General features: G+C 40.2%; 1 protein-coding gene across 2 annotated transcripts in view; it reads right to left on the reverse strand.

Annotated features, from left to right (window-relative positions):
- mad1l1 (mitotic arrest deficient 1 like 1) overlaps window positions 1-13147 on the reverse strand; it is a 53133-nt gene extending 39986 nt beyond the window's left edge. Inside the window, exons 1-11 of one of the 2 annotated variants that reach the window (XM_083924462.1) lie at window positions 13043-13147; window positions 11859-12013; window positions 11627-11767; window positions 11271-11450; window positions 11050-11174; window positions 10861-10942; window positions 10142-10272; window positions 9456-9570; window positions 9039-9100; window positions 3193-3279; window positions 2291-2435 (exon numbers count right to left, since the gene is read on the reverse strand). In XM_083924462.1, coding sequence (XP_083780588.1) covers window positions 2291-2435; window positions 3193-3279; window positions 9039-9100; window positions 9456-9570; window positions 10142-10272; window positions 10861-10942; window positions 11050-11174; window positions 11271-11450; window positions 11627-11767; window positions 11859-12002 — 1212 coding nt within the window. In that variant the 5' untranslated portion in view covers window positions 12003-12013; window positions 13043-13147. Of the gene's footprint in view, window positions 1-2290; window positions 2436-3192; window positions 3280-9038; window positions 9101-9455; window positions 9571-10141; window positions 10273-10860; window positions 10943-11049; window positions 11175-11270; window positions 11451-11626; window positions 11768-11836; window positions 12014-13042 lie in introns of both variants that reach the window. The other variant, XM_083924463.1, reaches the window with a different exon arrangement.
- Between the last annotated feature and the right edge of the window lie 1443 nt (window positions 13148-14590).

The raw sequence follows: 14590 nt of genomic DNA on the forward strand, positions 1-14590 counted from the left end.
ATGAGTGAGAACAATCTAATCTGTTAAAAAACTGCCAAACAGCCTGTTTATTAATGCAAATTGACTGACTGACAGTTAAGAATGTTAAAATGATGCATCTCTTCCCCACCCTTCACTGGCCTGTAAGCATAATAAAACAAAGCAGGCTGCACTTTGTGGCAATAAAGCTTTTAATCTCACAAACAGCTAGGCGGCTAAGGACCATCCTTGAATTTTGAGGGCTCATTGAAAGCTCAGTAGTCTATAATTAACAGGCATAATTAATGGGAAGCATATTACATTAAGGTTGAATTCAGGTAATAAATATAAGCAGCACCATTTCAGATAACTGAATGTAGTAATTGCCGAGTACTACTGTCTTTTTATCGTAATTCACAGATGTAAAAATCTATGAGAAATCAGATTTGCCAATAGGCTGCTATCTGAAAACAAACCATGATTTCCCTAATCAGCTCCAGCCTGTGATTAGTCAGATTCAAACCATTTAAAAATGACTGATTGGTTTAATTTAAATACACTTTACGTGAAATCATCCCTGATTCAACTTTGTTTTGCATCTAAAAGGCATCATTTGTCATGCAACATTACACAATTTTCCAATACACCCTGTGAGAACCTTGGAAAGGAGAGATGATGACCAACAGGAGGACAGACTGAACAGAAGTAAATACAAAAACGTACAAACACATTTAGAGGTCAGTGAGGTGTAAGTGTGTATGTGATTGGTGGCAATCCTAACCAGCGGGCCCTTTGGCTATTTACTGTCTATTAACTTGCCATGAAATTCACTCAATCTTAATCAAAAATCTGTCCGCTCTTCTCTGATAACAACTCCAATTTTAAAAAATGCATAAACAAACAGGGAGCGGGGAGGACAGAGTGATAAAACTATCATTACCGTTTCCGTCATCCATTTTCTTCAAATTGCTTTTATGTCAAACTGTTTTATCTAGTGCGTAAAGATGTGACTGTGCCTCTAATGGGTCAGCGGGTCCCTCCCAATAAAGTATGTGAGAAACAACACATCTGAGCGGGGCAACAGTAGCATGAAGGCAACACAGCCTTGTGGCAGACAGGGAAAGATGATATTTGTTCACCTCTCCACTACCTTAACAACCTGTTGTAAAGTTGCAGCTGAGCAAGGCACTTAATCATTATTGATTTGTGCGCCAGTATGTGGCTTCAACAAGTCCTACAGGTGAAAGGGGGAACTGGAGAACTGTACAGAGCTCAACCCCTTAATTGTTTAATTGAATTGTTGATTAATAGAAAAATGAAGTGACACCAATATGATTTATAGTTGAAGAGGGTTTGCCGTTTTCCTCTGTTTTATTTCTTGGTCTGGCTGGGTAATATAAGCCTGGGAATCATACGATTCTTCCAAGCCCATGTTTTATAGGCTCTGGCAGGTACGCCTGGTCAGATCTGACGTGCCAATCACAACAGTTTAACTAATGTGGTGATGATGACTAGCAGAGGAAAATCATCATACAACTATGTGGTTAGCGAACATAGTTACTGAAAGGAACTGCCGTTCTCCATCCAACTACGAATCATGGCCAAACACCGTCCCAACTGGCACGTGTTGTTCAGCGCTACAGCATTTTGCTGCTTTGATTAGTTGTCGGTTTGTATGTCCAGAGACATTTTAACCTGTTCAGTTGATAAAAGACCCCTGAAATTCAAGGAAATGTACATAATGAATTAAATTAAATTGATGGAAAGATTAAATATGCCTTAACAGTTGTATAGTATATACATATATAAAATTTGGCTTGTTAAAAGCATAAAAAGCTTAATATTTTGCTGGTTAAAACAAAAATGTGCTGCAAAACATCCCATAATAAATAAAAGGGAAAGGAACTTTTTTTAAAAATCCATCATGACCGGATGATGAACCACAGTTATTCATACCCTCTGAATGCTTGGTTAAATGCAAATGGTTGAATCCCAAATCAATCTGGGGCCAAGTCATATTTTCAGCAAGCCTGTAGCTCCGCTTAGTTATGGTCGTGCCTGAGAGCATGTTGACCTAGGGAATTACACACACTGATAAATCAATATCACAGATGGTCTAGTCAGGAACTTAAAAGCAGGGGAAAGCAAGACGGATGGATAGAGTCACATGACATTCATCGACCAGGAGTTGTGTGCTGGCATGAGGTTCAAGTGTCTTCTCTGTTCCCTGAGTGTTTAAAAGGAAATTCTAGCATCAGTGATGGTGGAAAGGTTGTGTTGTGAAGGTATAAATACTTGCTAATGTGTCTGTATGTCACCGATTGTTGGGCACCTTGGTTAATAACAGGACTCTCTTCTGTAGTCGACGGACAAGAGCGTCCTGTGTCTCCCTCTTCTTCTGCTCCTCCAGAGCCTTGCTGCGTTGCTTGGACAGCTCTGCATTGAGCTCAGACTGTGAACGCTCCACACTCCTCACACTGACGGACCAGGATTAATGAATGGGTGGAGAGCAAAAGTGCAGGGGGTTAACAACAGGAGAGAGGAGAGGGCAAGGAACGAGAGACTGTTTAGTGTTGACTGCTCAGACAATCTGACAAAAGCAATTAATAGTCCATTTAGACTAATACTCCTAACAGATAACATACCTTGGCTGACACCAAATAATTCCCAGACAACTGTCCAGAAATTATTTGCAGCAGCGACTTGTGCTAGGTCAGATCAATAGGACAATAATTATACTGCAAGCTCCCTTCATCCCCTCCCACACCCAGCCCTCTGCCATTCTGCTGTTTCTAATAATTCCTAATGAGCCCAATACGCTCAGCAGAAGAGAGACGCTTATTAGCTAATGAAAGCTTTCTTAGCTGGACTGAGCTGCAGCATGAATGCTGCATATACCAGAGCATGCTCGCAGCTCTCCCAAAAGACATCACCTTTGCCTAAACAGGACAAGTTTAATTAGTGAATTCCCTTTCTCTCTCTCACAATCTCTCACTCTCTTACGCGCGCACACACACACACACACACACACACACACACCACTCCCACCCGTTACTGTCAGGAGTGCTATCAGAATCTGGACCAGTTTAATTAACTTTGTGACAATTAAGGACTTCTCAGAGATACGCTCTAATAGATACATGGGGGAAGAGTCATGCAGGCAGACAGAATGAAAGAACTAAGTCTGAAGGCAGAGAGAGGGATTGTGTGTATGTATTTGAAGAAGTGTGTTACCGGCTGTTGAGATTGTAGTTCTGCTCTTTCAGAGCAATTTCTCTCTGCTGGATCTGAATCACTTCCCTGGACAGATCCTCTGGTTTTCTACAGACAGACACACACAGAACAGTTAGCATACACAGGTGTACACACACACACACGCAAACACAATGAAAAATCAATGAGTGAGCACAGAATGATAGAGAATAGATGAAAACGACGGCATTTCCATATTCTTTTGTTATTCAGCCAGTGGGGAGCTGGGAAATAAAAGGACATGAGCAGCAGAGGGACAGATGAGATGAGGATAGTGGGCTAAATACTGGTCACAGTTCTGCAGAACAAACCCACTCAGAGGGGGATTTACAGATTACAGAACACACACAAACACAATGGAAAAGCAACAATGTAGAAGGTCACATACTCCAACAGAGAGGCACCGCATGACCTCAAAACTCCTGCCTGTAACTATTTATCTTTCCAAAAAATGAACGCCATTATCTCTTTACTTCTTGAGAGATGGGCAAACATTAGACGAGCTTATCTCAAAATCAAACGTTTGCCGCCTCCAGTTGAAATTATAAGGGTGGGACCAAAATACCTGTCGGCCTATCACAGACGTATTAGTATCTAGCCGTATCGGTGTATATGCTTTATAAAATGCACCGATATGAAAACTTTTTTACATAACATATATTGCAGAAAACCACCCATCATCATCATCATCATCCATCATCTTCAACCGCTTGTCCCTAACAGGGTTGTGGGGGGCTTGAGCCGATCCCAGCTGACATAGGGTGTGAGGGGGGGTACACCCTGGACAGGACGCCAGTCTGTCACGGGACACATAGAGACAGACAACCATTCACACTCACATTCACACCTATGGACAATTTAGAATAATCAATTAACCTAACACATGCATATGTTTGGACCGTGGGAGGACGCCGTAGGAACCCGGAGAAAACCCACGCAGACACATGAGAACATGCAAACTCCACACAGAAGGGTCCCAGCCCGGATTTGAACCGGGAACCCTCTTGCTGTGAGGCAACAGTGCCAACCATCACAGATAGATTGTGGGATATAGCTATTTTTTCTTATTATTTATTAATTTGGTTTACACTATTGACTGACACTTAACATACAGTATTATCTAGCTATTTTTATTAATTTTTTTATTTATAATGGTCAACAACTGAGTGATACTAAACATGTTTGTTTTTCTCTCTGTTTTCTTTAAAATTGGTTGACGTATAATGTTAAATATTCTTTGATAAAAGTTATTTGTTTAAGAAAGCAGCCCTCTGTGTACATTTGCACAGTCATATCAGTGCAAAATCCAAATTGAAAAAAAAAAAAATCCCTATTCCGGCCGCCATATCGGTAATCAATGAATTTTTCCCCTCTAAAAATTGATATCAGTCTTTAAAATATGATAGATAGAATAGAACAACTCAACATCATGAGATTGGATGTGCTCATAAAAGGCAAAAGCTCTAAAGTTTAAAACAATGCTTTTCTTTCAAATTGAAAATCAAGCCTGTCATCAAACTTTAGGTTTCACCCGTAACAGGCCGTGGTTGCCTAATATACATATACGAAAAGGAAAAGACTGAGCAGTCGAGGTTAACATCAAGGCTGAAAAACCAGAGTTAGCCATGTGAAAGTTTGGCTGGTGTGGATATATTTCTACTTCCAATTCAGTGGATGCGGAGCCTTAGGTATGAAAATAATCTCATGACTAAAATATGAGTTCATGAATCATATGATGGAATAACTATCATACCCAAAGTAGGTAATTCCAAAGTCCCCTGAGCACAGAGGGATTAGCCTTCCCCTGATCTTATGAGAGAGGCTGTTTTTTAAGTGTTCTGCCATTTTTTGGGGTGTTCTCGGAGGTCACAAGCCAGTCATCTCTGTTGATGCTGCAAATAGCGGGTTCGCTGTAAATGATTGGGTGAGATGTCTTGGACCACAAGAGGTAAGGTAACTATGAGTAAATGCACTGCCAGGGTAGTGCAAATCAACTGAGTCTAGTTTTGAGCACACATTTAAGTGGGAAGTGATTCCAGATCCTTAAAGCGGACCGGTCCCAGCCTGGTCAGATGCGTACATGAACTGATGAAGACTCCTGGATGAGAGGTGAAACGTCTTCCTAGACAAACAACCAAGTCCAGTTGCTTTTGACTGAAATTGCTTTGGGGATAACGATGACCTGGACAAATGAGAACATTCACAGGCTCATTCCAGATCCTTGTTTTGTGGGTTCAGTTTTAGAAATGATTTGAAGTGAGAGGAGCCGACTCAATAACCCAAACACAAACCCACTATTAATATACATCCACGACCACTAAAATCCATTCAGGCCGCACAGAGATCAGTTTTGTTGGGGAAAAGGCAGTGTTACCAGTAAGAGTAACAAGTAAGCAATAACCTCAAATCAGAATCTAAGCAGCATATGCATCATTTTCACCAAATATTTCTTATTCAAATTATTCAATTCTACTGCCACACAACCTGTACACCCTAGGGATAAAATAAATTATTGATTATGTTCATTATCAGTTAATCAATCTATGATGTTTGATTGACTGTTCATCCATTATGGGTAACCGCTGATCCTTAGAGGGTCACGAGGGGGCTGGAGCAAATCCCAGCTGACAGTGGTTGAGAGTCAAGGTAAACCCTGGACATAGAGAATGACAAATATTCATGCTCACATTCATAACTATGGGCAATTGAGAAGGGGCAATTAACCGAAACATGCATGTCTTTGCAACAGTGCTAACCACCTAACTACCGTGCTACCATTGACTGTTCAGTCAATCTAATACATTTCTCCATTGCTTGTTTTTTGTCACCCAACACTCTTAAACACAAATATATTTAGTTTATTATGACTGAGAAATCCAGTAAATGCTCACAAGTTAGAAGTTGGAACCAATCAATTTCATTTTCGCTTGATAAATTACCAGTAAATGTATGAGTTTGAGTGTGAAATGTGTTAATGTTCTTCTACCTTTACAGTTTTACAAAACAAAATACAGAGCTCAGACAGGACTTTCAACTGGCTATGCTTTCTGATCCTTTAGTAGCATGGTAAATTGTACTTAACTCACAATAAAGCGTTTGCAAATTGCAAGACCAAACTTTCTATTTGGAGAACTTGGGAGTGAGTCAAGAGATAGAAAAAGAAAGTCAGAATCCATTATTGTGGTAAACAGGATCAAGAAACATACATATAATGTAAACATTAACGCACATCTTTTGTTCTTCAGCGGACAGAAATGCACCAGTCTCAATTCTCCCTTTAGCTGGTGGAAACTTGACTGAAGGAAATCCATTTCCTGAAAACCTCCCTGTGTATTTTCATTGTCTGTCTCTTCAGTGTACAGTCATTTTCATTCCTTTTCTTTCCGATGTTTCACAAAAGCAAGCACAATGTTATCAGACTGTGTAACAGAAGGAAATGAAATAAACACCAGAAACCAGCCAACTGCTGGCAAAGTCAAGCTGCGGCTGTGATGCTTGTCTACACCACCAGGCAGCCACATTGGTTGTTGTTGGAGAGAGTAAACTTTTGCAGCACAAACAGCACAAACGGCTGGTAAGAAACCAATTCACAAACTCATCAGCTATGGCGCCAATGTGTTTACTCCTCATTAGAACTGCTCCACAATATATTCTTTTTACACCACTAATGACAAATGCATAATGTCTTGTAACAAATATTTAAGAGCTGGTTAATGTGGCCCGGGAAAGGGAAGTTTGGGGTCCCCTGCTAAAGCTGCTGCCCCCGGGACCCGACCCCGGATAAGCGGATGAAGATGAGATGAGATAAACAAAGCGTAAAACAGGGCTGGGTGGTATTTTGACTATTTAAGGCATATTGATATTTTTAAACAAGATATATGCAATACCATTTATAAGTTAATACAATTTAGAGTTGCAATACATAACCTGTTAATTCTGTAAAGCCGTGCCAGTGTCACTGACTGATTTCCTGCAACATGGAAGCAGATGCAGCGCCGGTCCACACTCCCTAAGAGATGGGCCTCATTTAAGCTTTTGATTTTATATGGGCTACTTTTCTGACTAGAAAACCTTATTGTTGCGTTCTATTTTGATCGCAGCACAATAAAAGTGCTTAAATCTCACATGTGCCTTTAACCTACCACTACCTACATTAAGTGAAGTGTACTTTGTAGAAAACATGTTCAGCTATTAAGTTGAGAAATACAGAGATCGATATCAATCCATATCACCCAGCCCTAGCATAAAGTATCAGTAGCTTACAGATATGAGAAAGAATTTACAGGCCAGAAAAATAAACAAATTAATAATGACTTATTTCATATTTAATGACGGGACCAGAGGCAGCATGAACATTGGCTCTGAGATGAAGCTTTGTTTCAGAGCCAGCATATTTTCAGATACATTACTGATGAATCTGTGATATTATCATTCTGTCACTGCAGTGTTATTTTCTTTTCTACTGAAACTTGCTGATCATTTTATAACTCTAAAACAGCACAAATAAATACAAAGACGGAAAGACATTAATCCAGATTCAATTTAACTTATGTACCTTTTTTCAACTTTCTCATATAAACTCAAATACATGAAACCATTCAACACATTACAAATTATGACATAATGCTTAACAGCCTATGAGGCAATCTCAATGTGCTATTAATGCACAAATCTGAGTCAACCCTATTTTATTTTACATGGCACTGATCAAATAAATAAAGGTGAACAGATTGCTGATTGAAACACTCTTGCTTTCCATTTGCCTCTACATCACAGGGCTGTGTCAAAAACATCCTGACAATTAAGTCGGCCATTTAGTACACAGAAAAAAACAGCTTGAAGGAGTTCCTAATGGTTGATTTGCAAACTGCATTAACCTTTACTTTTGATCAGTATGAGCCTCACACATATGGCTGCCCTTTAGAAGCAGCATGTGCAATGCAGTTTTTTTGTTGTTGTTGTTTTCAGCTAAAGCAGTCAGCAGCCAATGACATGGCAGTCTGAACCTGAATTTTGAAGAGAAGAGAACTCAATTTACACCAGGCCAACAGCCTAGTATGACTTAGATTTTCAGAAAAATGATTGACAGGCAAAAGAAATGAATGTGTATATTAAACTGAGATTGGTATTATATTCCTGGGATCCTACCAGGTCTTTTAATAACTGGAAATTTAACAAACACTCTCCGGTCCAAAGACACGTTACATAAGACCAAAATGAAGCCTGACATGAGGAAAGATTGAATTTAATTTCATAATTCTTACAATATGTCTACCTTTTCCTTCTTTCCCTGTAGGAAGGTGTATAATATGCACGCGCACTTGTGCACACACAAACCCACAAACAGTATAAAACAAACCGCTTATGCTGTGTGAATGCGCTCTATTTAACATTCTGTTTACATCGCAGCCAGAGTTAATCAGAGAAAATCGCATGTGTGCGCGTGTGCAGATGTGCATGCATGCATACAGTGGACAAGACTGCAGTGTTAATAATCTGCCAGATCTGCTCCACTGCTCAAAAGGAAACATGCAATCATTCTCTCATTACCAGTTTTGACTGGCTGCGTTGAGGCACATTGAGCCGCAGACACACAAGCAGGTATATAAACAAACACAGACACCTACACACACTGGTGGAATCACTCTACGGTGATGAAGCAGATTTATAAGAAGTGACCACAGCTCCATCTAGTGGTACTCTTTCATATTTCAATTAAAATATACTGATAAATCTTTTGAAAGCAAACAATTCTCTTCCTATGTTTTTCTGTCTCACAATCACACACACACACACACACACACAGGCACACTCTGACAGTGTCTGACCTTATGTTGAGTCCAGTAGATTGACCCAGGTTTTCCCAGGCTTGGAGCTTCTCCGCCAACCTCTAAGGATTCAAAAAACACAAGTTCACATAGAGGAAGTACATGACAGCAGTCATGTGCAAGCAAAAAATAAGATTTACCACTGTTGAACAACATAACAGTGAAAAGTATACATCAGTGGGAGATATACTGTAAACTTAACCAAGAAAAGTAAAAATTACACAAATGTTGAGCCTAAAACATAATCTTGTGTCGTCAGCTAAGATCATGAAAAACTTCTGGACTCCTAACGTATTGGACAGCTAAAATACGCCAATAATAAATAATTTCACGTTTAGAGTAGTGGAATATGAGAATGGTATGTTACAGAATGTGAAATGCACAAAACAACCTCACCACCACACACAGTCAGTTTACCTCCTTCTCCAGTTCCATGTTGACCAGCTCTTCTTTTGTTTTCTCCAACCTCTCCAGCTTCCTCCTTAGCCCCTCTACCTCCTCTTTCAACAAGCTGCAATTTTCCCTGCTCTCCCTGGACAATGCAGAGTAAACGGAGCAAAGACAAAAACAAAAACCCAACATGAACTTCAAAGTTTGGCACTTAGTGGTTGATAAACAGCACACTGTGGTTTTAAAATCTGATTTTAGATGCAGCGAAATCACAGTACCATATCAATTTGTTGTGCATTAGGGAGTGTTGTTGGCACACATGTTCTAGTTGTGTATTCAACACTACTTTTAATCTCTTATCTTGAGAAATGAAATTGAGTTTAATGTTTTAAATTGATGTTACTGAAATCAGGATACTGTCAAATGTGAGACCTAATCATGTGCAGGAAAACCCACTGAATGCTGTATGATTGCACTTACTATTGGTAAGGTTTACACTTCTCATGAGGTATGACCTTTCTCACACTTTCCCTGCTTGAAAGTCACCTGTCACCTAATGCCTCCTAATGTTACAAGATAACCCAGTCAGTAAAATGTCAAGAGGTTTGAACTGTAAGGTTGCGCTAGGCTTTAGTCTAATAAAAAGCCTTTCTATTTCATTTAAAAAGGAAAAACCTTATGAAAGGCAGTAAATACTTAAGAATGAATTTGACCTGAGAAAGGCGTTATCATCTCTGAGGCGCTTCAACTCCTTTTCCAGGTCTGGAACCTTGGCCACCTCTGACTTTACAGTCTTCACGATGGCGATGTCTTGCTCCTGAAAGGTGAGGCGCCTCTCCAACTCCTGAAAAGACACGGAGAGAGAAAAAAGCCAGGATCAGAGGAATTACCAACAGCACATGTGTGTTCAGTGCTCTGCCTTTGTCACATATGTGGAAATCTTTTTAAAGGCTGAAATTATTTTAATAGTATGTGAGCATGAATATTAATCCTGTAAAAAAAGGTATGCATATACACACATGGGAAAAAAACCTGACATGAAAAAAAACATTTCAACCAACATTATGTAAATAACAGAATTAGATATTAAGTGAAAAACGAGAAAGCCAATAATATTTAGAATGATACAAACGTGTGTGATTTTGCATCAGTGCAGGTTTGTCTTTGACTTCTCATCCAGCCACTCAGTCATCTATGTACAAACAGATTTAGCAGTTGGGTGTTTGAACACGGCTGTGTTTACCATTTGCTGAATTTGGCTCAGTAATGTTGGATGAAAGCAACACAAGATAAGAAGTATATTACCATTACCTGTAACTTTCATTTCAGCAGGTGATTTCTGTTTGTGCGTGGTGGACACGTTAGTCCGCTGAACAAACTGATCACAAACCAAGATCACACAGTGGCTAAAAGTAAACGGTGTGTAACATACCTTAATCTTGATTATGTGCTCTGAGCAGGAAGACTGGGCTGCCTGGAGACTTTGGCAAAGCTGAGAGGCTTCCTGATATTTCCTGATTATAATACCAAATCAGATAGAAGTGTGTGGTCAGCATTTATCTTATACAGTACAGCATGAAAAAGAGCAAGGTACGTTGGTGGTCTCAGCATGTGTCTGTACCTGCGTTGTAAATTTAACTGTTCTTGCAGTTCCTGGTTTTCCAGGGTTTGGGAAGACAATGTCGAGTCTTGGTTTTGAATCTTCTGCTTCAGCTCTCTGATCTCATCCTTCATAGAACTGATGGTCTGGGAACAGATTACATAAGTAAGCCAAGACAAGATGCCCAAAGTACAAAAGCAGTAAGTGTGTGTGCGTGTGTGTGTGCGTGTGCGTGTGTGTACCAGTTTAGCAGAGTTCAGTTTCATATCTCGGTCCTCCAGTTTCTTGTTAAGGCCATCCAGTTTCTCACGTGCAGCACGATTTACCTCCATCTGTTCTGATAGGTTCTTAGCTGCCTCAGTCTCTCTCTCCTCCATCTTTTTTATTCGCCCCAAGAGGTCCTGGTTGCGGTCAACCTCATGCTGTAACATAAGGGTGAGAAACAAGTTATACGTATTAATGTAAGACTCTCTGGATAAGAGAGTGATAATGAAGGGATTCCTGTATACTAAGTCTATGCAGAAACCTAATATTAGAGTTCATCGGCACCATATATTTATTTGTATCATATGAATGGGTGAGGGTGTATGACCTGTACCTCAAAGTCTCTTGCGCTGTCAGAAGCAGCCTTCTCAAGTTCAAATCGAGCTCGCTTGTGACTCAGCTCCATCTGCTTCTTCTCCTGGTCCAACTGAATGTAGCGATTCTTGGAGTGAACCCTCTCTGCTTCTTCCAACAACTAAAAGGGAAAGACATGTCAGTCAGGGCAGAAGGTTGCATATTAAGAACGCCCTTACACACGGCTTACTTTTGAAGCAGTTTCTGTATACCTCCATGCTGCGTTTGTACTGATTCTGCAGTTTCCCACTTCCTGCTGAGTGCTCGGACAGCCGCTGTGGAGCATCAGCGTGGCTGATGAAGGAATTGAAGGACTTCAAGGTTGTAAACACAGTGGTGTCATCTTCTAAATCCATTTTGAGAGTCACTGGTGCACAAATAGAAGGTTCAGAGATAAGGGCAAGAGTCAGTACAGGTGTAATTTTATTGCAGTATTACAAACTAAACAGATAGATAGATAGATAGATAAAGTGTTTCTATATAGAAAAGCCACACTAGTGGCCAGTCAAAGACGTCAATTTGCCGCCCTGTATTTGTAAAACCAATGCTTAATATTCCTCTTTTCCCAAACGCCAGCTTTCTGGGATAGGTGTAAACCGTAAATGTGTGACGTGACATGAAGCACGTGTGACATCCAACATATGTGTCTGAACAAGTTAGCTCAATCACGTCTGTAATTCGCTGTGATCTGTGTAAATATGGGGACCTAACACCTACAGACAGACAGATAGATAGATAGATAGATAGATGGATAGATGGATAGATAGATAGCCAGACAGGTAAGGAAGGTATATAGATAGATATATAGACAGACAGACAGGTAGATATATAGATAGACAGATAAGTAGGTATATAGATAGACAGACAGGTAGGTATATAGACAGAAAGACAAGTAGATATACAGACAGACAGAAAGACAGGTAGATATACAGACAGACAGACAGACAGACAGACAGACAGATAGATAGATAGATAGACAGACAGACAGGTAGATATACAGATATACAGACAGACAGACAGACAGGTAGATATACAGACAGATAGATAGATATGTAAAGTTGACGGTGAAGTTAGCTGACATTAGCTTCCTTGCTCACAAACAGCAACAGAAGTTATCCGACCTGATCTAACGTTAGCAACTCAAAACAAAACCTAACATTTAGTCGCTAACTACATTCCCTAAAGTGTACCTGACATTTGTTTTTCTTCTAGTCTCTTTGTTTAGCGGTTTAAACGGTTGTTTTCCCGTCTGTGTCACTTACCTACAGGCTAAAGCTAAGCATAACTTTAACGCTAACATCCATTTAAAGTGGGAGTGTTAATGATAACTATCTTAAAAGAACCAGCTAAAATGTATGTTATTATTACGGTCTCGCTTTAAAGCTTTTATCCTCACCTCGGAGCTGACTTGTGTGTGAAGAGGGGCAGGTTAGCCGTAAATAAGTTAAAGTTATCCGCTCTGCTAGCGTGTTAGCTGCTCACCCTGCATACAAAATCCCTCCAGTTTAGCTTGAACGAGATGCTTGTGCTATCGCGGGACTTCTGAACATATCGCGAGAGTGTCAGTTTCAGACTGTTGTGTTCGTTGTTGAGAAATTGCGCTTAACGCCGCAGCACTGCGCAGTTGTTTCACAAAATTAAACTCGTGTCTACGTTACAGAATTAGTAAAAGACCTCAGGCCGTGTATGAGCAGCTGTTGTGGCAGTTTGCATTACATTATTCATTATTCATTGACATAAAAAAAAATGTACTTGCATGGTTTGTCCCACAGAGAGCAGCACTGCTATATTCATCATTCTGCATTTTACACAGCATGATGAGGGAACTGGTCAACAGTAAGCTGTGATTGGATCTTCATTATGAAAATGCACGTGTTCTTCTTAAGTGTAAATATGGAAATTGTACACACATAGCAAAGTGGTCAGGCACTGATGGCAATTAATTTGGCACTGGACTAAGGCATATACAGTATAATGAGCCCCACATGTGGCACTGATGGCACAGTTATAAAGACATGAAAAAGACTATTTGGGCCAAATGCCCAGAAGCATTAAAATGTAATTGTATATAATAATATATAACCATGAATTAGCTATAACCAGCTATGTTACCAGACCTTGCAGCCAACAATGATCCTGTTTATTATGAGTCCGGCTTCAACATAAATACTTCATTGATTCCCATGAGGAAATTCGTTCACTGCCTTTGACAGCCACAGCGTAGCCCCTGAGGACCAACTCTAGTTCTGTGACAAGTGCTGTGATCTGAAGCAATGGCCAGAGTATTTCCTCATACCTAACATTAATGCTTTTTGATGTGGAAAGAGACTCAAAGGCTCTAAGGAATTGCGTAAACATATAGGTAGGGAAAAAGGCTCAGGGAGGACCAAGTCCTCACCTGTAAGATGAGAATACTAAATACTGAGCTGCTGTAACACCCAAATGAAGAGAGAACAGAAGTCATCAAGTGATCACACACCTCATCAGCATGCAGCTCAGCGGTTGTTAGGAGCTGGAAGAACTGTAGATGCTGGGAGGTATTAATTGAGAGTTTAATTCAGAGTGACTGACAGCAACAGTAGAAAAAGCCTTCATTACTAAATGACCACACCAAGTTGATCATATGCTGATCATGAAAAATAAATCAGAATTCCATATAGGCTACTAACTAGATGCAAACACGTCATCTGCTGTAGCGACCCCCAACCGGAGCAGCCGTGACGAAGAAGACGTTCCTGTGGAGAGCAGTAGGTCAGAACCGATGACCAATATTTATGTGAGAAAAGAGCTGAGAAACAAGCCAAGGGGAGCCACTGAGGGCAATTTCTTTAGGCTGGGTGAGATCCAAGAGGGAGAGGGTGGAGGGGTGTGAATTCGTCTGAAAAGGTCAGACAGAAGACATGTCCTCTTCAGAGTGACACAAGAGCTCCCGCTGCCTCTGTCT

Source organism: Echiichthys vipera, assembly GCF_963691815.1.
Source record: "Echiichthys vipera genome assembly, chromosome: 2".
Lineage (NCBI taxonomy): Eukaryota > Metazoa > Chordata > Actinopteri > Perciformes > Trachinidae > Echiichthys > Echiichthys vipera.